The 22,284-nt window shown below is 39.3% G+C and overlaps 1 protein-coding gene across 3 annotated transcripts in view; it reads right to left on the bottom strand.

Moving 5' to 3' along the window:
• Window positions 1-22,284, bottom strand: part of LOC108269480 (neuronal PAS domain-containing protein 3) — a 253,602-nt gene that overhangs the window by 20,327 nt on the left and 210,991 nt on the right. For all 3 annotated transcript variants that reach the window (XM_017475393.3, XM_017475394.3, XM_017475395.3), the window contains exon 6: window positions 18,068-18,245. In XM_017475393.3, the coding sequence (XP_017330882.1) occupies window positions 18,068-18,245 (178 nt within the window). The remainder of the gene's footprint in view (window positions 1-18,067; window positions 18,246-22,284) is intronic.

Below are 22,284 nucleotides of genomic sequence, written 5' to 3'. Positions count from 1 at the left end.
CCCTTTTAACCTAAGACTCTGTACCTCACAGTGACTCATGCTGCTATTATTATTATTATTATTATTATTATTATTATTATTATTTTATTATTATTATTATTATTATTATTATTATTGCCCTTTTAACCTAAGACTCTGTACCTCACATTCAGTAATGCTGCTATTATTATTATTATTATTATTATTATTTTATTATTATTATTATTATTATTATTATTATTGCCCTTTTAACCTAAGACTCTGTACCTCACAGTTACTCATGCTGCTATTATTATTATTATTATTATTATTATTATTATTATTATTGCCCTTTTAACCTAAGACTGTGTACCTCAGTTATTCATGCTGCTATTATTATTATTATTATTATTATTATTATTATTATTATTATTGCCCTTTTAATCTAAGACTCTGTATTATTATTATGTGTATTGTTATTATTATGTGTATTATTATTATTATTGTTTTTGTTATTATTATTATTATTGCCCTTTTAAGCTAAAGACTGTGTACCTCACAGTTACTCATGCTGCTATTATTATTATTATTATTATTATTATTATTATTAATGTGTTTTAAGACTAGACCATTTGTTGCCTGACCTGTAGCTTACAGCTGTTGTAGTTCTGTGAACCTCAACTGTCACAATTTTCCTCTGATCCCAAATCTAGTCAATCAGCCAAGACGTGTTTGCTCACTGACATGCTCCTTTGGTTTTTCACTGGAGTGATTTCTAATTTACTAATCCCATCTAACTAGTGATGGAAGTCTCTATCACCCAAAATCTTTTCTGCAAATACCTTCCTCAAACATAGAATACCGTAATGTATTAAATTGAACAAAACCTCATCATGTAGCGGAACACTGTAACGTTATGAGGAATCACACAGAATCAGTTTGGGATAATGTCCTCCAGACTCCGCCTCTCGAAATTTGAAATGGAAATTAAATTCAATTGAACAGGAAATTAACTGGAAAGCTTATGTGAAGAGACTATAGTTCTGTTAAACTCAAAATCTGTTATTTTACAAACTCGTTTATTTAAAAGGGACTTTACATAGCTTAATAATGTCATTTGAAGCATGTGCATGAAGATTTTGCGTACTATAGATTTCCATTACTTACATCAGTATCATAGCTCCAGTGCAAAACTAACGAAGCAAAAATGACCATTTATATTTGGTGTAAGTGATCCCCCCCCTTTTCTTGACATTACAACCATTCCTTTACTCAATTACTATGCTAGTTACTGCTCATTCTGTTCTCCACACAGTTATCTTGTACACACTTCTGTTCAGCTGGTGAGAGAATAGTATTTCTGCGGAGTCCTGGAACAGGTAGATTGTATTCTGCTGCATTTATAAATCTTTTTGGATTCAAGTGTCTGCCATATGATTAAAATGTACTGTATAGGCTAGGGTGTGTATAGGCTAGGGTGTGTTATATACAGTACAATATCATTGTAATTATAGTGTCTCTCCAGATGACAAAATGAATAATACTCTAAGATCATGCAAAGTTGAAATGAAACAATAATATAAAGTAATTAGTTTTTGAATTGATCAAGATGAACTGTACAGTTATTATTTTTTAAACACATAAAGCACACATGCGTTTGAGCATGTGTTTGTGTATATATGTGTGTGTGTGTGTGTGTGTGTGTGTGTGTGTGTGTGTGTGTGTGTGTGTGTGTGTGTGTGTGTGTATGTGTTTGTGTATGTGTGTGTGCAATTACTAAAAGCTTCATACATTCCCACAGAGTCCACACCTAGAAGGTCACAGCTCTACAGGGTTTGGCATCGACCTTATTAACACATCTGATTCAAATCACCATGTGCTGAACTTGGTGTTTTAGAAAATGGAAAAGGCAAATGACATCCTGCTTTACTATATGTTTTTGAGTGAACTGTCATTTATATTCTGAGCTGTTCAACTGATTAGACTTGTTTAGAAAATTTTGTTGTAATTTGCTTCTTCCCACCTCTCAAGGATTTACTCTATGCTGCAACTATAACACAAAATCCCTAAATCCACTAATACACTGCAGAATTCTTTTCACATAGCAGACTATTTTTGCAAGTTTAAAATACAATCTCCTGTAACACACCGCTCTCCTACTGTGAATCTGCTGCTCATATAAATCTGACAATATCAGAGATGATATTAAAGGGAGGATATCATTTGTGTGAAAGCGCAGTAATTTATAGTTCGGAAGGCTCTGGGATTAATTTTCTTGATGAAACCCTCGGGAATAGTGATTTCTGGGAGTAAGTGATGAGATTTTAAAAGTATTACTCTGCGTACTGTGAGTGTTGACCATCAATAACAGCTTGGCAGGTCCTGATGTCCACTCTGTCCCTTTCTCTCACTCTTTTACACTGTAAGGCTCTCACAGACTGCATGCTGGTAGTTCATTCAGCCTGCGACGGGGCAGAGAAAGCTCACTTCCTCAAAGTAGATGTCAGTTGAAGGGGGGTGCTTGGAGGTCAGATGAAGTCACTTGTGCTAATTAGGAGGCACTGCTTGCTGGATTTGGATTAAAAACTCTACTGGCTATGAACGCTGTGAGTACATCGAATAATATGAATGACATGAATTACAGTTGGCATGAAAAGTACTAAATAATACTAAATATACAATAACTGCAAAAAAAAATCCCCCTCTTTTGAAACTCAATTTTAAATTATAGATGCTGACACAAACAATTCCCATGAGGCCTCTCCGTAGCTATCGTATCTTTAGAGGTGTGTGTGTATAATATAAATATAGTAAATGTATATAAATATAGTATATATAGTATAAACACACACACACACACACACACGCACACACACACACACACACACACATATATATATATATATGTCCCAGTTTCCATAGCAACCCACTACAATGTGGCGGACATGCACTCACAAACAGTCACGATGTAGCAGTGCTAGCGAGAGCATAAACACTTGAGCAGAACTCTAGAGCCCTACAGAATGCGTGGGACAGATGAGGTGCGACTGTATAAGCATATCTGTATGACATCTAAAAAATATGAACTAAAAAGACCGCCGTGTTTAGCATGTATATCACAACACTGTTTTCTTGACATTCAGCTGAACATAAACAGAAAAAGATTTGTGTGTCCCCTGGTCTTTCAATAAGGTTATAAAATGTATAATGGAATTAAATATGCAGCGTAACATAACACTAATTAAACTGGATGCGATGAAAATGTGCGCTCAAAATCCAACTTTACTGAAAAAGAAGCTTATTTTTTTCAGCAGAAGAGAAACAGACAGCGCTCTGAATCAGCATGCCAAGGTGTAATTGCAGCCCCTGATAAAGCCATGCATTTACGCCAAAACACTGCCGAGCATCATAAACACGAGATATCAATTAGCTGCTGTTAACACTGTTTTAATTAGTCCCTCATCTGCAAAAGTAAAGCAATAATCAAATGTGGGGTTGTAAATAAATTTTAAAGTGCTCTAATTGAAGCACTTTTTTTTCCCCTTCTCAAATCGAAGCATACACATTTAGATTTATTGGTTGGTTGTTTTACACCAGTCTACACAAATCAATCAAAATGGTTTCAGGGTCATGTTTACTTAAGTTAATGGCACCTATGAATTTTTTTTGACTACGTTTTTGGAGAGATCAGGCTGCAACACCGAGTGGCTCCAAACATTCTCTAACATTAACATTGAATTACAGGCTGTCGAACATGACAGCGGATATCCATTACTCTAAAGCAGGGAGAAAGTGTGTACGCAGCAATCTGCAGAGAGATCAGTCACATTACGCTTTGATGTTATTATGACAGCTAGAGGCAAAGCAAACTTGTACACTGACAACGTTATTGACACAGACAACATGAGCGGAGCTCCCTCCCTCGGACTTGTCATCCACCATAAAGCCTTGATGGGGGCATAGAGAAAAAAAAATTTCATATCAATCAAATAGCAGCAGTGTCCCCCTGCTCAGTTCAACTCAGAGGGAGGATTGGTGTGTCGGCACCTACATCTACATGACAGAATCGTTGTCTCTTTAAAAACAGCCATATTGGGCATTTCTGAGTGGGCCACCGGGTCATAGATGAGGCTCACGCTCTCTCAGGAACCTGCTCTGAATGAGCCATTTGTTGTTAAAGGGCTGTCAGTTGTAGATTTAGAATAGGATGAGATTCTGTGAGCAGCAGCTGTGGTCAGATAACCCTTCATCCTGTCCACCTCTGTAGGACAAGCAGGTTTGTTGAACTCATCCATTATTAATATGATAAAAAGGGTAAGTCAGTGACAAGCTGGGCAGTTTATATCAGCACAGGGGTCAGTGGCGTCCAGTGCACTCTATAGTCATTAGTCAACAGCCTTTTCATGGGATCAAAGCATTTAAATGTGAAAAAGCTGCATATGAGATCCAACAGAAGGGTGAATGAAGCTATTTCTGTGTGTTTGAGTGAGTAGTAAGCAAGAGTACACGTGTGTGTGTGTGTGTGTGTGTGTGTGTGTGTGTGTGTGTGCGCGCGCGCGTGCATATGTGTGTGTGTGTGCTGGGCGTCCCTACAGCATGTCTCTGAAGCAGTGAAAGGCAGGCAGGTTGAACAGGTGGAGCGGATGCAGCAGTGATACCGCTTGTCACAGTGATGTCTCCAGACAAAACTAACGAGTGTTCAGCCCACGGGAGCCACTGCCATGCCACACTACCCTGTTCCCTAACATGTTGCAGATCATTAATACACATTGACTTTACACTCATTCTGCAAGTTTTAAAACAAATAGAAATTGTTCATTATTATTATTATTGTTATTATTATTATTATTGTTGTTGTTGTTGCTGTTATTATTATTATTATTATTAGTAGTAGTAATAATATTGTTATTATTATTATTATATCCTGTGCAAGTAAAAATGATTAAATTATTCAGTGTTTAATTATAAATCAACATAATTGATAGTTTATTATTATATCTGTATCTACAAGACTTTGCGCATTATTTAAAAAAAATAGCCTCTAGTATATTTACAAACATCAATTATGATTCTGAAGCAAGTACTATATTCCCTGTGTCCTGATACATTTCATACACCACCCAACAAAAATAAAATGTGATTCCACAAGATACTAACTGCTTTATTTCCAGTTATCAAACAATCACGTCAGAACACCAAAGTATTATTTTCACCTAGGAAATATTAACACACTTAAGACACTTTTCACCTGCAGATGAGTAGAGTCAGGATCAGGTCCATGACGACAAGTCATACAGTTAGGAAAAGTGGGCGATAAATAGCCTGACATGGAAATGCACTTAGAAATCATGTGCTAATAGCGTCCTAATTTAGAAAAGAGCACTCAATGCAAGTTGACAGAATTTGGCATGTCATTGTAGTCTTTCCCTCTTACAGTCTTTCAACACGTCTTTAATCAAGCTGGGAGAAAATGAGAGTGAGGGAGAGGAAGTAGGAGGGAGGGAAAGATGAGAGAAACAAAAGAGAGAGAAGCAGTGGGGTGAATGTGTGGGTTTGTGTGTGTGTGTGTGTGTGTGTGTGTGTGTGTGTGTGTGTGAGAGAGAGAGATAGAGAGAGAGAGAGAGAGAGAGAGAGAGAGAGAGAGAGAGAGAGAGGGGTTGTACTTGGCTGCTTTACTCCAAAATGTTCAAGCATGACTGACCCATTTCATCAGGTCTGTCAAAGCCTTGCACTGATACATGTTGACAACATTTAATCTTAAAAATTGAAAGAAATGAATTAATATGCAAATTCCATCAGCTTTGTAATAAAAATGTCCTTGACAAAACAGAGAACAGCACCCCAGAGGAGCAGTGTGAATTATCCCAGCTCTGCTGTTCCTGAAGTCAGGCTGAGGTACACAAGTCCACCAGGAAATCAGCGCACATCTGACTCGGAAATAATTATGATGGAGGAACAAAACACTAGCAGGGTTGAATAAATGGAATGACATGGGAAAAAGCCTGGTCCGCTTTGTTATTCACTTTGAATTAATAGGATTAGTCGGAGATCCATATACACCTAAAATCAACACCACACTATCAATGCGCACTGAGAGCGACAAGCCTTGGGAGAAGGATGGGGTGTGCGAGTGTGTGTAAGTGTGAGTGAGAATATGTGTGTGTGTGTGTGTGTGTGTGTGAATTGCATGCATACTATTACAAATGCAAGCATAGTGGGACTCTACAGGGAACAGCATAGAGGTTTTCTTATTCTTCACAAGACGAAGCAATTCTCCAGAGACAGAATCTTACAAGACAAAGATTACCCATACAAAAAGAGCAGGTGGCTACAAGCAGGTCTCTCATGGAATTAGCTGAACTATGGGGCCTAATTATCTGTGGAAAGAGTGCAGTGAGGAGAGAAACTTCCCTGTTTGAAGGACAAATGATTAATTAAAAAGAACAGCGCACCTCAGTTTTGATCTCTGGACAAATAGGGCACTTGAAAGTCCCGACAGAATTCTACCATAACTCAACACACTAATAACCATCTCACAGCTCCGATGACCAGTCGCTAGTGGCCGTCCCAGTTAAAGGAGCAGCTACAACCATACAATAACTGCTAGCATATCTATATACATACGATAATCAAGTATGCGATTTGATTTGAGTGGGTATGTATGTATAATCAAGTGCAAATGTTTACGTATCTTTAAGACAAAATAAAGCTGTTCCTTCATGATCAGTAATGGCATGATAATGTGTGTTAGGATATTAATAAAAACATATTATAATGTAACAGTTCAGAACGTTTCCCTATCTGAATGTATATATATTTTCTAAAAGCTTGGAGTATATATATTTTCTAAAAGCTTGGATTTTTACTACTTTCAGTCTCTTTCATATGCTCTCAACAGCTTTTGGATTTCCTCAGTTTTTATAGTTAACCCTGCTGCAGTTTACGGAACCCACACATGCTCATTTTGGAAATTTCTTTTTTTGGATAAATTATGAAATAGAGGCTCCACAACAACCAAAGAGTTTTCAAAACAGCTGAAAATGTCATTGTAATTATTATTTAAATAATGACTAAACTAAACTAGCACACACATACACTCAGACACACACACACACAGACACACACAGTCAGACTTTCATGTATACATCAAATTGATTGTTTTCGCCTTGTATAACAAATGAAACCAGAAGCATATCAAATCTGGAATACAATATTTTGAAAAATTTTTTTGCATGCTCAGAGGTGGTGAAAAAAAAAAGGATTCTGTAATGATACATGTGAAGGGGTTAACTTAGGATCACATATTTCAGTAGTTGATATAATCTCCCTCTTCTAAAGTAGATTAAGGTCTCATTATATTTAAATATTTTGTTTAATTCAATCTGATATCCTTCATCCTTCCTGTATATTGTTGGCCTGTGTCTGCAAACCTCTCTCTCTCTCTCTCTATCACGCTCTCTCTCTCTCTCACTGCTCTGCTCCTTGCAGCCATCCCTGAAAGATCACAGCAGACTGTAAAATAATGAAAAATGTGCAATCCTTGTGGGGCACTGCTTGTGCACATCCGCCTCCGCCCAGGCATTCATCACTCGGCAGGTATTGTCAGTGAAAGTTTAATTGCATAAACACTCAGTAACTGTCCTGTCATATTTCTTGTCAGCTAGGATTCTCTCCCCAGGCTCACTATCGCACAAAACTATAATTGAATTGCTACCGAATCGCACTGGAGCCAAGAAGAGGAGAGCTTTATGAATAGAATTTGTTTCCTATCAGCAGGTCTGACAAATTGTGTCACGAGGAAAAGCAGGCCAGATAATTTCCCTGTTTATTGGGCGCAGACCTGTTCACTGTTATTCCTTATCTCTGCTGCGTTATAAGACCCAGTTAAACAAAAGTGTGTATATATGAAATTTGGCAACAATAGCAATTGGCTTCTTTGAGGTGGGCTGTCTAAATACCGCACAAAGCTGCAAATAAGTCCACTATCTCCAGCAGGCGCTGATCTGAGAGATGAGTGGAGAGGGCTGTGGGAGGGGACAGGCATATTGCACAAGTGCTCCATGAATAAGCGCTACAGAGATGTGGTGACCCAAGCTGCTAGACGAGTGCCAATGAATCATAATGCGGCTTGTCAAAGGCTGGAACAGTACTCAAAACATCCAAACTCTTCACTCTACCTCTGCAACAGTGTGCTCCCTGGATAAAGAGGATATAATTACAGTATTTCTTTGCCCTAAAACATTTAACAGTGTCTATGTAATCCCTAAACACCATCCCAAACCCACAAGCAAAATAAATTTGCCTTTTATAACAAACCAACCAGAACCACACAAACCAGAATTGAATTTTTTTTAAAAAAAACAACGGTGAAAAAAAGCTAGATAAAGTATTTCTCTCAGTAAAAATCTCAATAAAATCAGCTTATCGCACCACAAGTGCTGAATTCTCTGTGTTCTCTTCATAGCACATAAGCACTCAGCTGGTTTCCTGTGTGAATGAGCCGTTCAGCTTTACGCAAACACTTTCCCACCGCACAACTCGGTGGGTTCTCGTTGCCTGGGAACTCAGGTCTAATGCTCCATGTCTACTCAACTTCTCTTGATAAAAAGCCCTTTCTGACAAGCTGATCAGCTAAATAAGCTTAAATAAAACTGGCTTCTAATAGTCTGGAGACTGCTTTATCCCACCTTTGTCTTCTGAAGCTCTGAAGCCTTCCTCCTTGAGTGATCGTGTACTTTCCCTGTGACAGAATCTTCTATCTTTTTAGCCTGGCTAAGCTGTCATTAGTTTCTCTATTCCTTACAGAAGATTGTGTAGCATGTGTTGCTGTATGGTTTGATACTGAATGTGGGACTGACAGGTGAAACATTGAGATGTTCGAAAGCTTGCTAATGCACCTGAGTGCAGAATACGAGGTCAGCCAACTCAATTTCCATAATAAACACTGGTGTGCTTGTGCAGAAGGTTCTACATGTCAACCACATACTCTAGCTATAAACATTTTCTGCACTGCTAAAGACAAACAAAGCATCAGAGCACTCCATCACAGCCTAACCTCTGTGTGAAAGGAAGTCAGGATTGATGGGCATTTCTTTAAATCAAGTTATGCTTTCACAAGAGCTTTAATTTAAGGCTAAACTTTGGGCTTGGGATAAATGAACACATCAGATGATTAAAACCATTTGTCTTAGCGAACAGGCTTGGCCTTTATTTATGGTGGCTGGTTGATCAGCACATCCAACACCGACAGAGAATCTGTCTGATGAAGTGATAGGTACTTTCATAATTACTGAGTAACTTATGACCACACACAGAAAATTAACAAGCATTATGACGTTTACTTTAGCAGGAGTGTTATGGAGACTGAATTATTAAAGAGGTTGAGGGGCTCACGATGGATTAATCACATAAACACACCATACAGCAGGAGTTATTGCTCTCATGCTGAGGTGAAGCATAAAACATAAAACCATCCAGTGTTAGTTTTTAAATCAAAACAGTGAGTATTATTTAGTTGGATTATTGTACATTAAAGAAGTTCGCTGTTTTACTTTGTGCCTGACCAAAGTCTACAATGCCTACAACTACAGTATATTATACAACTCCAATTCCAAAAAAGGTGGGATGCTGTGTAAAATGTAAATAACCCATATGTTATTCACAACAGAAAAAACATTGAAAACATCAAATGTTTAAACTGAGGAAATGTACCATTTTTAGGAATTTTTTTTAATTTGGGGCAACAAAAGGCTGGAAAGGTACTAAAAAGAAACAGCTGGAAGAACATTTTGCAACTAATCAGGTTAATTGGTAACAGGTCAGTAACATGATTGGGTATAAAAAGAGTATCTTAGGGAGGCAAAGTCTCTCAGAAGTAAAGATGGGATGGAATCTGGATGGAGCAGATCTAAAACCTGTATATACCTTTCAGCATTGAAGGTGCCTTTCCAGATGTGCAAGCTGCCCATTCCATAGGCACTAATGCACCGCCATACCATCAGAGATGCAGACTTTTGAACTGAGCGCTGATAAAAAGCTGGATGGTCTCGCTCCTCTTTAGTCCTCTTTAGTTTAGAGGACGCGGCGTCCATGGTTTCCAAAAAGAATTTCAAATTTCGATTCGTCTGACCACAGAACAGTTTTCCACTTCGCCTCAGTCCATTTTAAATGAGCTTTGGCCCAGAGAAGATGGCGGCGTTTCTGGATAATGTTCACATATGGCTTCTTCTTTGCATAATAGAGCTTTAACCAGCATTTGTGAATAGCATGGCAAACTGTGTTCACATACATACATGCAGTGATTTCCATTACAGAATCATGCCTGATTTTATTGCAGTGCCACCTGAGGGCCCGAAGATCACGGCCGTGCAATATTGATTTTCACCCTTGTCCCTTGTGCACAGAGATTTCTCCAGATTCTTTCTCTGAATCTTTTGAGGTTATTATGTACTGTAGATGATGAGATATTCATAGTCTTCACAATTTTATGTTGAGGAACAATACTCTGAATTTGTAGACACAGTTTTCGCAGATTGGTGAACCTCTGTCCATCTTTATTTCTGAAAGCCTCTCTAAGATACTCTTTTTATACCCAATCATGTTACTGATCTATTACCAATTAACCTCCAGCAGTTTCTTTTTTGTGACGTGTTGCGTCCACCAAATTCTCATTTTTTCCTTAAAATGGTACTCAGTTTATTTACTCAGAAAAAATTTCCTCAGTTTAAACAGTTGACATGTTTTCTCTGGTCTACTGTGAATAACATATGGGTTTATGAGATTTGCAAATCATTGCATTCTGTTTTTATTTACAGTTTTTCATACTTTTTTGGAATTGGGGTTATACATGGTTATACCGTTTAAGTTATTATAAGTTTTATTATAAGTTTTTATGAGTTGAATTATAGTTATAAACATATTATAAGATAAATACATTTTTAAAAATATTTAAGACATTTTAATGAATTATATCAGTTCAAAAATGTGTATGTTATTTTCTAAAAGTGCTATAAATAATAACTTGCATGTCATTTTAACTTGTATCCTTTGCCTTCATATCTGCCTCCTACCCCTTTCTTAAACTTTGAACAGCTTTTCAACTCGCTTACTTGCAATATTTCTGTTAACTTTACTGTCTTTTGGATTGTGATTGATTTCAGGATGCACTGACATTTCATTTTGAACTTGTAAGAATTCTATTATTTTGTAGATCATTTTCCCCTTTACTCAGAAACCATGGGGATGCAAACTTTTGCAACTGCACACCGAGACATGTTGGAAACAAAGGAAATATCTGATGTCTATTCTGGTTCCAAGCAGCTGGTCTAGGTTGGAGGACAGCCATGTTCCTGCCTCATCTTTAGGGCTTCTCTTGAGCAATAAAGTAGAGTGAGGCAGGCTCAGTACAGTGCTCCGACTGCCGTTCACTCGAAGCTCATCTCCGCTCTGAGAATATCAGAAATCCCTTCTGCCATCTGTGAATGAAAAATACCAGTGGAAAAGAATCCAGCCTCAAATCCCCCAATCCTTGCAGCAGTCATGTCTCTTGTAATAAATGATATGGGAAAACAAATGTATACATTTTGCTGTGGAGAATGGCCTGCATTTGCGGAGCGTCATTAGCATTTCCATTTGGAAGCTGGGTGGAGATGGATGCTCGGCTGATTTTAGCAGGTGGGAGCTAGAGATGAGAAGAGCGGCCATTCCAGCACATACTGATGTTTATTTAATTGAACACTCCTTGTCCGACAGAAAGGCAGATGGACAAAAGGATCGGATTTGCATTCTTAATCAAAAGGAGACGTGAGAGAGAATAAATGGAAGCAGATGATCTTTCACATAAACAAATCACAGATTTGCGTTGCCTGTGTTACTCTTACAAAGCTTTTCCTTTCAGACTTCTTCTTGGCAGTGACACAAGCACACACACACACACACACACACACACACACACACACACACACTCACCCTTCTCAGAGTGGACCGAGGCACTGGGGTCTGCTTGAGTGTGTGATGGATTGAAGAAATGTCAGATGAGTTGGAACGTGACCCCATTGGCTGGGTCAGCCTGAGTGAAATCAATATGTTTGAGCTGCAGACCTTCTGTGGCTTCAGATTTCAATTAAAGCTCCAGCTCAGATCATGTGATCATCTCTGACTACTCTATCCTTACCATACAATTGAGTGCTTTGTGTACTGTAAGTTTTTTAATGTGTGTGGCTCTGTGTACTAAAACAAAAGAGCTTTCTCATTACGAATACAAACCTGGAACAGGGGAAGCCTCTCTACTACAGCTATATCTTAAAATATGTGTATACCCATGATAAGCAGTCTCACTGACAGGTGGATCAGACTAATGTCTGCTCTCGGTGGGCACTAATCCCGTTATCTGTATTCTGAGCGAGTACAAATGGCTCCTTTGACCCCTGACTCCACTTCTCAAGGACACTCCAGCATACGAGGTTAACATCTTCACTGTGGAGTGTGTGAAGGGGAATCACCAGGGAGAACTGGTGCATACAGCGCACTCATCCTGCCCCAGCCAGCTCAGAGACCATGGACTGAGGGCACTGAGGGCACCTTTGCTGCTGCTGTCTGACGGGGCCACATGTGGAGCGGTCAAACTCACTCAACTCTCTGTCTTCTTGCTGGTTTTTTGTTTTTCCTTTAGACACCAGCACATGGCCATCTCAGGTTATCCATTTCAGTGAGAAATTGAAGAAGTTTGTGTAAGAAGAGTTCAAGAAGGCACTGTGAATTTCAGCCTCATTTAATAGACACTGTCAACTTTTATTGTAGGCTTAGGGTTCGATTTTAAAATGGGATTGATTTCACTACTCAGAAATTCTACATTGAATCTATCACATCCTTCAAGCGCATTTAAAAATACTGCAAGAGTTTATGAGGCATCTGCACATTTATAACCATTTGCACATTATAAATCGTAAGAAAATATATCAAGATACAAAGTTACCTTTTTTTTTGGTGAATTCATTTCTATGAGACAGAAAGAAATCCAATTACATCACCCTCGTTTCTTACAATCCAAACAAAATTTCTCATGAGATCAGGGCCGTGTTTCCCACAAGCATTTAAAGGTTAAAGGATAAATCCATGCTGTAACACATTACATTTTTTATATTGAAATGTTTATGATGTGCTTAGTGAGTCTGGTGCTAAACTGTTGGTTGGTGCTGTATTTTTGTTATTCCTGTGAGAAGATGGCAGTTGTGTACCAAGTTTTACGACACTGGGGGACATTGTTAGTGTAGTTACAGAGGCATTTAATAGAAGACGAATTTTCTACAATAACAATCAGGTTTTTAGCCGCTGAAAACAAAAAGAGCAAAAGCTTGTTTTCTTAATTTTCAATGATGTACAATATTATCTTAATGAGAACTCCATTGTAAAAATAGAGGAGATAATAACCGTTGGACTAAAAGTTCCATAATGCATGCGGTTATATGATGGAGCTGCACTATGTTATGCCAAAGATTCGGCTCGGCTAGTCGTTGATGGCGGAATTAGCACGAATGCTTTGGAACTTTAACTGATTGAGCAGAGTGTGTAGATGAGGAGGTGAGAGAACTGGACAAACTAAAGGACTAAAGTGCCGCTGCATTGATCTCTTTAGGTAGAGATTAAACAAGGGCTCCACTATCAGGGGCACCACAATCAGCTGGTAGTTGAATGGCACTGTGGGTAATATAGGAAATAGTCAACTAGTGAAAATAGACCAATATGCCAAGGAAAGAAGTTTAAACCAAATTACACAAATGAAATCAAATAAATCAAATGTCACAGATTAATGATAAATATTGATAAACAAATCATTGAAGGTGGAGTTCTCCTTTAAGATCATCCTAACTGGTGGAGAGAGTGTTCACTGTGACGCGCATTTTACCATATAACCATGATCTCTGTGCAACAATGCCTGTGGGAAAGCAGCTGTGATAAAAGGACAGTAAAGTTATTTAAGCAGCATGTACTTTAGGAGTAAAAAGAAGCACAACTGCACAAAGCTAAAGTTATACATTACATGAACCTTACAATCCTATTCTCCCTTCTTTACTGACTCACTAGGTATTACACAAGCACCAAAAGTACACACACATCTAAGTTTTTGTGTGTATAACAAAGATATGTGTGTGTGTGTGTGTGTATAACTGCATGTGGGGGAGATGTGGGTATTACTCTGGTTTGACAGGCCCAGGTTTAGGGGCCTGGTGGAAAAGAGCTCTATTTGCATTTCAAATGTCACGCTCAGCAGCAGACACCTGTTTGAAGCTAGAAGAGGATGCACACAAATCAAAGGTCTGAGCCTGAGGGAGAGGCAGGATCACCCTGACCAAAGGCTAGTCCTGCTCTGGAGCCTCAGGATCCTGGTGCAGCGCTGCATCTCAACACCGCCACCCTCCAGTCACACACACACACACACACACACACACACACACACACACACACACACACACACACAGCGCTTCCACACACACACACACACACACACACACACACACACACACACACACACACACACACACACACACACACACACAGCGCTTCCACACACAATTTCATAACCACATAATGGACTGGGAACAGGTATGACTAGTGTGTGTGTTGTAGCAGTAAGTTGAGGATTTGTGTCTAGTACACACTGCAGTAGGAAGTCAAAACTACTGGCCTATCATTCAGTCATCTGCAAAGAATGAAAGCTTTCACAGATTTATGAAGTGAATATTGCTTTACTGTATTTCAGAGGTTATTTGTACAGTTTATTTATTTTTATTACAACTTAAGAGTTGCTTTAGAGTTGTTTGGTTAACGTAAACTACGCATTTTCCGCACAAGTTCTTTATTTGGTTCACAATGGTAGTATTATTATGTCAGAGATACAAAATACATTGGTTTATTTATAAACAAAGAAAGACAAATAGGTTCCCTATGCTATTTTATCTGAAAGATTTAACAAAGGGAGGCATCTAGCTTTGGTTTTTTTGCCATTGTGTGCTTTATGTATAATGAAACTAAAATAAAACAAATACATCCATCATTTAAAAAGCTGTCTGCGTAAAAGGAGTACAAAGAGAATTACACTACAGATCCCGTCAATATGTTGCTCCTTGACCCATCAGCCTGTCAACGGCAAAGTAAAATACTGGGGAAAGAAAAGAAAAGAAAAGAAAAAGTTCTACTCTAAAATCACACATAAATTCCCAATAAAGATTGCTCATTTGTTATAATAGGTTTTAATAAACACATCTAATTAATTCTGCCTGGGTTTAAATGGATTAATATTTTATTTGACATAAAATTTACAAACTATCAAACTACGTTTCAGCGATGTCTTTATGCTGAATTTATTTGGACATGATGTCACGGGATCTGGCTGGCAACCCCGAATTCATCTTATTGCAAATAATGTTGGCAGCATTCTCTTTTATTAATGTATTTACACACACAAACAGTGCTGCCTTTCATCCACATCAAAGGACTCTTGTTGACAAACATCGGGATTAGCATCTTCAAAAAAACGAAACAACAACAAAAAAAAAAAACCTCCCAACAACCCCAGTCATATTTAATATTTACCGCTTTATTACACATGTGACGTGCCCTTGAGAGAGAAGATGGAACCAGTGGGTGGGGTTGAGGGGGAGGTACTGGTGTCTCTGCAGTGCTAGGCATTTAAACAAGACTCTTGATAACACAATTTACTTCAGAGGTACAACACAAGGAAAGGTGACATTGCAAAGGGAAGAGTGACATCATGAGCAGAGTGAAAGGGAGGAGATGACACAAGCACAATTCGCAAAGAGCAGCTGCTCGTGTCCGTATTACATACTTCTTATACTGGGATTTGTTCTGAGAAATAGACAGAGATGGAGGGATTGTGAGGTTGGGAAGTATTGGATGAGGGTCTGTGTAAACAAATAAATCTTAATGTCACAACCCCCCCTCCATTAAAGACCGGCGCGCTCACTGCTGCTAAGAAATGAGGACTATGAAGCCATGAGGACTGTGAAGCCTTTCTATACGCCCCCCAACCAACACCGCTCACACACACACAAACCAGTGTGTAATGGCAAAAAAAGCAGAGAAAAGGACAAAGCCACAAATGTGGAACTTCAATTAATTTAAAGCCCCAATCAGCAAAGAATAAATCCTTGGCATATCTAATTACTGAGGCTCTCGGAAGACCCGGGCCGAACAGCCAATCTCCCTCCTGTTTGAACAGCTTGATGAACTAAGGGACTGATGGATATCAAGTCATTTTGTTTAATTTATAAATGGATTTTCCCCTAATACTTAAATTATCATCAGTTCAACACAATGAAAATGGGAACATTTGGAAGGCAAAGTCTATAACCAGCCTGAAAAGAATTCTAATGAGGAATGTCACCTCTTTTCATTTCATCTATACAAGTCCTCTAATTAAATTCTGGGGCGGGGGAAGAAGAGCACGTTACAGTGCAGCCACCACTGCCACTGCTGCTTTCCAGCTCGATACTCAGGAAATGCTCATCAAGCATATCATGTCTCATACACACAGGCAGACGCACGCTTCTCGCCAAACCACTGGTCTAAATATGTTTTTCAGAAAACACCTTCAGTCAAACGACTGTCAGCTTGTTTCTTGAATCTGTCCATTCCTTCATGTTGTCAAATATGAAATACTGACATATTAGACATACTAATACTGAGTCTCACAATCAAGAAGGAAGCTTTAGCTGATGCAAAATTGTGAGTTAAATTTGTAAACCTACAATGATTGAATGAACCTCCATTAAAAATTCCACCAACTGAACATTCAATTCGATTCAGTTTTATTTTTTTTAAACAACGGACATTTTCACAAAGCAGCTTTATATAAAATATATCAAATTGTAATAAAAATGAAAGTTCATCCCTAATGAGCAAGCCAGGGGCGAGGGTGGCAAAGAAAAACTCTGATACGATAAGATTAAGAAACCTTGAGAGGAACCAGACTCAAAAGGGAATCCATCCTCTTCTGGGTGACACCAGATAATGCGATTATAAAAACTTTTTTGGCAGAATTGGCAGCCAAACACGGCAACAGGGCAAGATGGCAGGATTAGTGCAACAGTTGAAACACTCGAATATTTATACACAGGCCTCATTTCTCAAAATAGTGGGTGACTGTGTCACTTGAAGAACAGTAAGAGCCTTGGATAAACTGCTATTCTCTCACAGTGTCTTCAACAAGCTAAGATCACTAAGCAGGTAAGACGTCATTTCTGTATTTGCATTTCAGAATGACTAAGGATAATGATGTGATCCTGTTCTAAACCCAGTCACATATTAGCAGGGTGGTCTGGTGTTACAGAATACAGAATTCGAGTACATATATGGAAATGGAATTAAGACGTGTGGAGTATTCCTGTTTTAGTCGCATTATCGAAGTGCATTACAGACCTTAATGTTACAGACCGTGTTGGAGTTTTCGCCGTATTTTCCGACAGGACACGTACACAAATGGCAGTGCTCAACCTTTTGATGGCAAACAAGAGAGCACGGCTGCGTCCGAAACCGCGGTCTTACCTGCTATATAGTGGCCGAAATACATGTATCTCGGCTACTATTTAGTAGGTAAGTACGTGGTTTGGGACGCAGCCCATAGCTTCAAACAGTCGTCTGTTTGCACGTATAGCACAACAAATAATTAACTGCACTTGAAGCTTTCGTAAAATTAAAATTGAAACACCCAAAACTGTATACGGTACCCTAATGAAGACGAACTGTATGTTGATACGTGAAATTTTGGAGGGAACGTTGGACAGCGTGGCGTGGGGACGTAATGATGTGTGCTGTTAATCGATCTATGTTCTATAACGTGTAAAAAATGAAATGAAGCGACTCATGTAAACATCTTAATCAGAATATAGTCTTATTCAGAATAAGGTCAATAATTAGATCATTGTTGTCCATGTAAATGTAGTCATAGTCATAACTATTTTCATTTTCACCTTAACGCTAGCCAGCTGTTAGTTACATTCATAAATATGTATAATTTTTTGCTGCTAATACTAGCTACATGCCTTATATAAATTAACTGGACATGATATTTCAGAAAGCTTTCTCCTCTTACCAGGTTCAGGCGTCTCAGAGTGTGAGGATGAGGAGGCTGAGCTTGCTCCGTCCTCAGCCCCGGCTCCCTGAGACAGCAGACTCCGGCCTGGAGGAAGCTTCATCCCCAACTGCTCGGCCATCTCCACCTGATCACCCGGGTGCACGTAGTCAAACACACTGCTGCCCGTCAACTCCACCTGCACACACACACACAAGTTGTTTCGCCTTCACAAATGGGAAAGAGTAGACACAAGCGAACTGATGTTTGTAATGAGTCGTTTCAAAGGTTCTGTATTCTTCATGTTTTCAAGATACTGTTTTGAACTTGAAAAACAGAGATGACCTTCACCTGCTGCCTTTCTAAAAGCATCAGGCTATTGTGTGCCTTAAACACTACAGGTTAGGAGCACAAGATTACAGATAAGAGGAAGGGGGGAGTTTATATTATGGAGGACAAACAACAACAAAAAAATTAAATAATAAATAAATAAATAAATAAATAAATAAAACAGCAACAATGCTCTTGTGGGTCCTAAATGTCCCGTTGTTGCATCGATGTGCGTATCTGGCCTCGGCCTGCAGGGATGTTAGGATTACATGCGAATTATCCCTCAGTGTGCAATCCCTCAGAGCAGTTTGTCTCTTTTGAAATCCACTGTCATGAGCTGTAACAATTCATACAGAGCAGAGGAGACATGATGGCAACAATGAGTTGTGACCTGGATGTGTACTAGGTAATAATGTAGAATAGAAAGGAGCCTGGGGAAAAAACAACAGAATTTTTCAAAACTGTCTATTCAATCATACTACAGTGTAATGTACAACACAGTAATATACAGTGTTTGGAAACAATACAGAGTCAGGGGACAAATGTGTGGGAGATTAAACATTTAAGAACAGAGAGGTGGAGTTCTCTTACGCATATATATATATATATATATATATATATATATATATATATATATATGCATATATGTATGTGTGTGTGTGTGTGTGTGTGTAACGTATACTGTATATAGTGTGTATGCTATAATATATACAAAATAAGAATTGTCTACACCTAATACTTGATGTAAGCCTAACCTTAACCTTAATTATATAAATTTCACATGATGTACATATATACACGCACTGGGCACTGTATTAGGAACACCTGTATACCTTCTCATTCATGAAATTATCAAATTAGACAATCATGTGGCAGCAGTGCACTGCATAAAATCATGCATATACGGGCCTATCAGAATGGGGAAAAATGTGATCTCAGTGATTTTGACTGTGGTGTGATTGTTGCTGCCAGAAGGGCTGGTTTGAGTATTTCTATAACTGCTGATCTCCTGGGATTTTCACACACTAGAGTTTCTAGAGTTTATTCAAAATGGTTCAATAAAGAAAAAACATCCAGTGAGTGGCAGATCTGCAGATGGAAACGCTTTGATGATGAGAGGTCAGCGGTGAATGGCCAGACTTGTTCGAGCTGACAGAAAGGCTACAGTGACTACGATAACCACCCTGTACAACTGTGGTGAGCAGAAAAGCATCTCAGAATGCACAACACATTGAACCTTGAGGCGGATGGGCTACAACAGCAGAAGACCATGTCGAGTTCCACTTCTGTCAACGAAGAACAGAAAGCTGAGGGCAGAAGAGAAGTCTTTGCCTGCAGTGGGTACAGGTTCACCAATACCAATAAACGCAGCCTGGTCTGATGAATCTCGATTTCTGTTCATGCACACAGATGGTAGGGTCTGAATTTGGTGTGAACAGTATGGATCCATGGACTCATCCTGTCTTGTGTCAGCAGTCCAGGCAGGTGTAGTTGTTGTAATGGTGTGGGGAATGTTTTGTTGACATGTTTGGCCCATTAATACCAATAAATCATTATTTGAATGCCACAGCCAATTTGAGTGTTGTTGCTGACCATGTGCATCCTTTCACAGCCACAGTTTACCCATCTTCTAATTCAGGGGTGTCCAATCTTATCCGCAATAAGGTGCAGGTTTTAATTCCATCCAAGCAGGAGCCACACCTGATTCCACCTGTTTAATCAGTTGATCTTGGCTTTCAATAGACTCAGGTGTGGCTTCTACATGGTTGTAATGAAAACCTGCACCCAAACCGGCCCTTTCCAGATAAGACTGGACACTCCTGCTCTAATGGCTACTTCCAGCATGATGATGCACCATGTCACAAAGCAAAAATCATCACAATCCAGTTTCATGAACATGACAATGAGTCCGGTGTTCTTCAGTGGCCTTCCCAGTCACTGGATCTGAATCCAACAGAACACCTTTGGGATGTAGTAGAACGGGAGACTCACAACATGAATGTGCACCTGAAAAATCTGCAGGAATTGCGTGATGCAATCATTTCCATATGGATCAGAATCTCAAAGAAATGTTTCCAACATCTTGTGGAATCCATGCCATGAAGAATTAAGGCTGTTATGAGAGCAAATGGAGGCCCTAGCTAGTATTACTATAGTGTTCCTGATAAAATGTTCTTTGAGTGCAGATTGCTTCTTTTTTTGTGTCTGAGCACAACTGTAACTCACCTACCTATGTCTTCCATTCCCTGATTCAATGTCTTAAAGCACTACTGAAAAGTCCCACAGCAGACACACTCTAACTACAATAGCCATGATCTCTTTCTGCTTCTCACAGTTTAACAATGCTTTTTCTCAGCACAAAGCTGGAGGTGCTATCATTTGCTCTAAAAAATCTTCGGACATTCTGTGAACGACAAGCCAAAGGAACTGTGGATGTGATGTGATGAGACAAGGACTGGCGATCGTCTTCCGCATGCTTGGAACAGCTTTCAGAAACAGGAGAGAGGTATTTTACAACTGTATTTAACCTCAAGAGACAAACAGCACCATGGATTACAAGGATGGGAGGAATGATAGCGATTCAAATGAGCAATTGGATTAAGTTTGAATAATAAGCGAGATGACAGTGTGTCGGTATGCCAGCAACAGTGCACTGAATACATTACACTGAGTGCTTTAAAAAATCTATTTCCGAATGGAGATGAAATGCCAAAGCTATCTCTCTCTCCCAGGTCTCCCGCAGACAAACCTTTTGTGTCTATTATAATTCATGAACACGGCCCTGTCGACTGTTCTAACTGTATTACAATGAGCCTACTTTTCAACACAAGTGTTTCCACAAAGCACTTGTGCAGTGTTATTCTCAGCGATGGGGAGATGGGGAGGGCTAACAATAATACTAGCTCTAATATGCATTGTGCACCAGGCGGATGCGGTACTGGTACTAGTGTTATGCGTTACAAGAGAGCAGCAGATTATACTCTGTGATTGCAGAAAGGACACTTGGATTACTGCATGAGCTTTTGCATAGTAGATGAGGCTGCGCTTGCTAGAGAAGGGGCATGGGCAGTGCCCTCAACAACACATTTATTCTGTAGAAGGACACTCAATATAAACCACAGCCTCATCTCTCTTCCTCTGGCTTATTAAGACTGACTGGCACAGATTAATGAAAACACATGATTCTCTAAACATGAAGAGAGAGAGAAAGAGGGACGGATGTTAGGCGCTGCTTAAAAAAAGGAAAAGCTTTAATTAGCAGGGTTTCAAGAAATGTCAGCTATATGCTATTAACTGTTCTGCTCCATCAAAGCCATAAGCCCCACTGTCAACTTTTATCACATGATCGACAGCTTCCTTCCTGTTTGCTTTCTCCCCCCATTTCCACTTCCTCTCTTCATCTTTCTCTGCTTAATGAGTGTAACAACAACTGTCCCCCCCCCCCATGGGTACGCACACACACACACACACACACACACACACACACACACACACACACACACACACACACACACTCACTGTATGAAACAGTAGTGTTAGCTTTTCTTTGTCACTGGTCGCTCTTTGCTGCCCTCTGAGCCTCAGGCTACTTTGTTAAGTGTCACTGAACCCTGCTGAAGAGCCATGGGAGCGTGCCAGCCCTCATCCTGCTCATTATGACACAATTACTCTCTGGCATCAACTGCACACATGCTCACCTCCTGCTCCCAGCCACTTAACCTGCCTGGAGTTCTCCAACATTTGGCCTGGGCCACACTTGCAAACACACAATAAAGAGCCACAGTGTGAGATGAAATGCCTGTAAATAATGAAGCAAAATGCACAGTAACAGGAAAATCGACAAATTGAGACAGTCGGCAGAATCTATTCTATGGATCGGTGCCTTATCCACTTGTTTCACCAACAGT

The sequence above is a fragment of the Ictalurus punctatus genome, chromosome 9 (assembly GCF_001660625.3).
Source record: "Ictalurus punctatus breed USDA103 chromosome 9, Coco_2.0, whole genome shotgun sequence".
Lineage (NCBI taxonomy): Eukaryota > Metazoa > Chordata > Actinopteri > Siluriformes > Ictaluridae > Ictalurus > Ictalurus punctatus.
The sequence above is the reverse complement of the archived record's forward strand: the minus strand, read 5'-3'. Positions and strand labels throughout refer to the sequence as shown.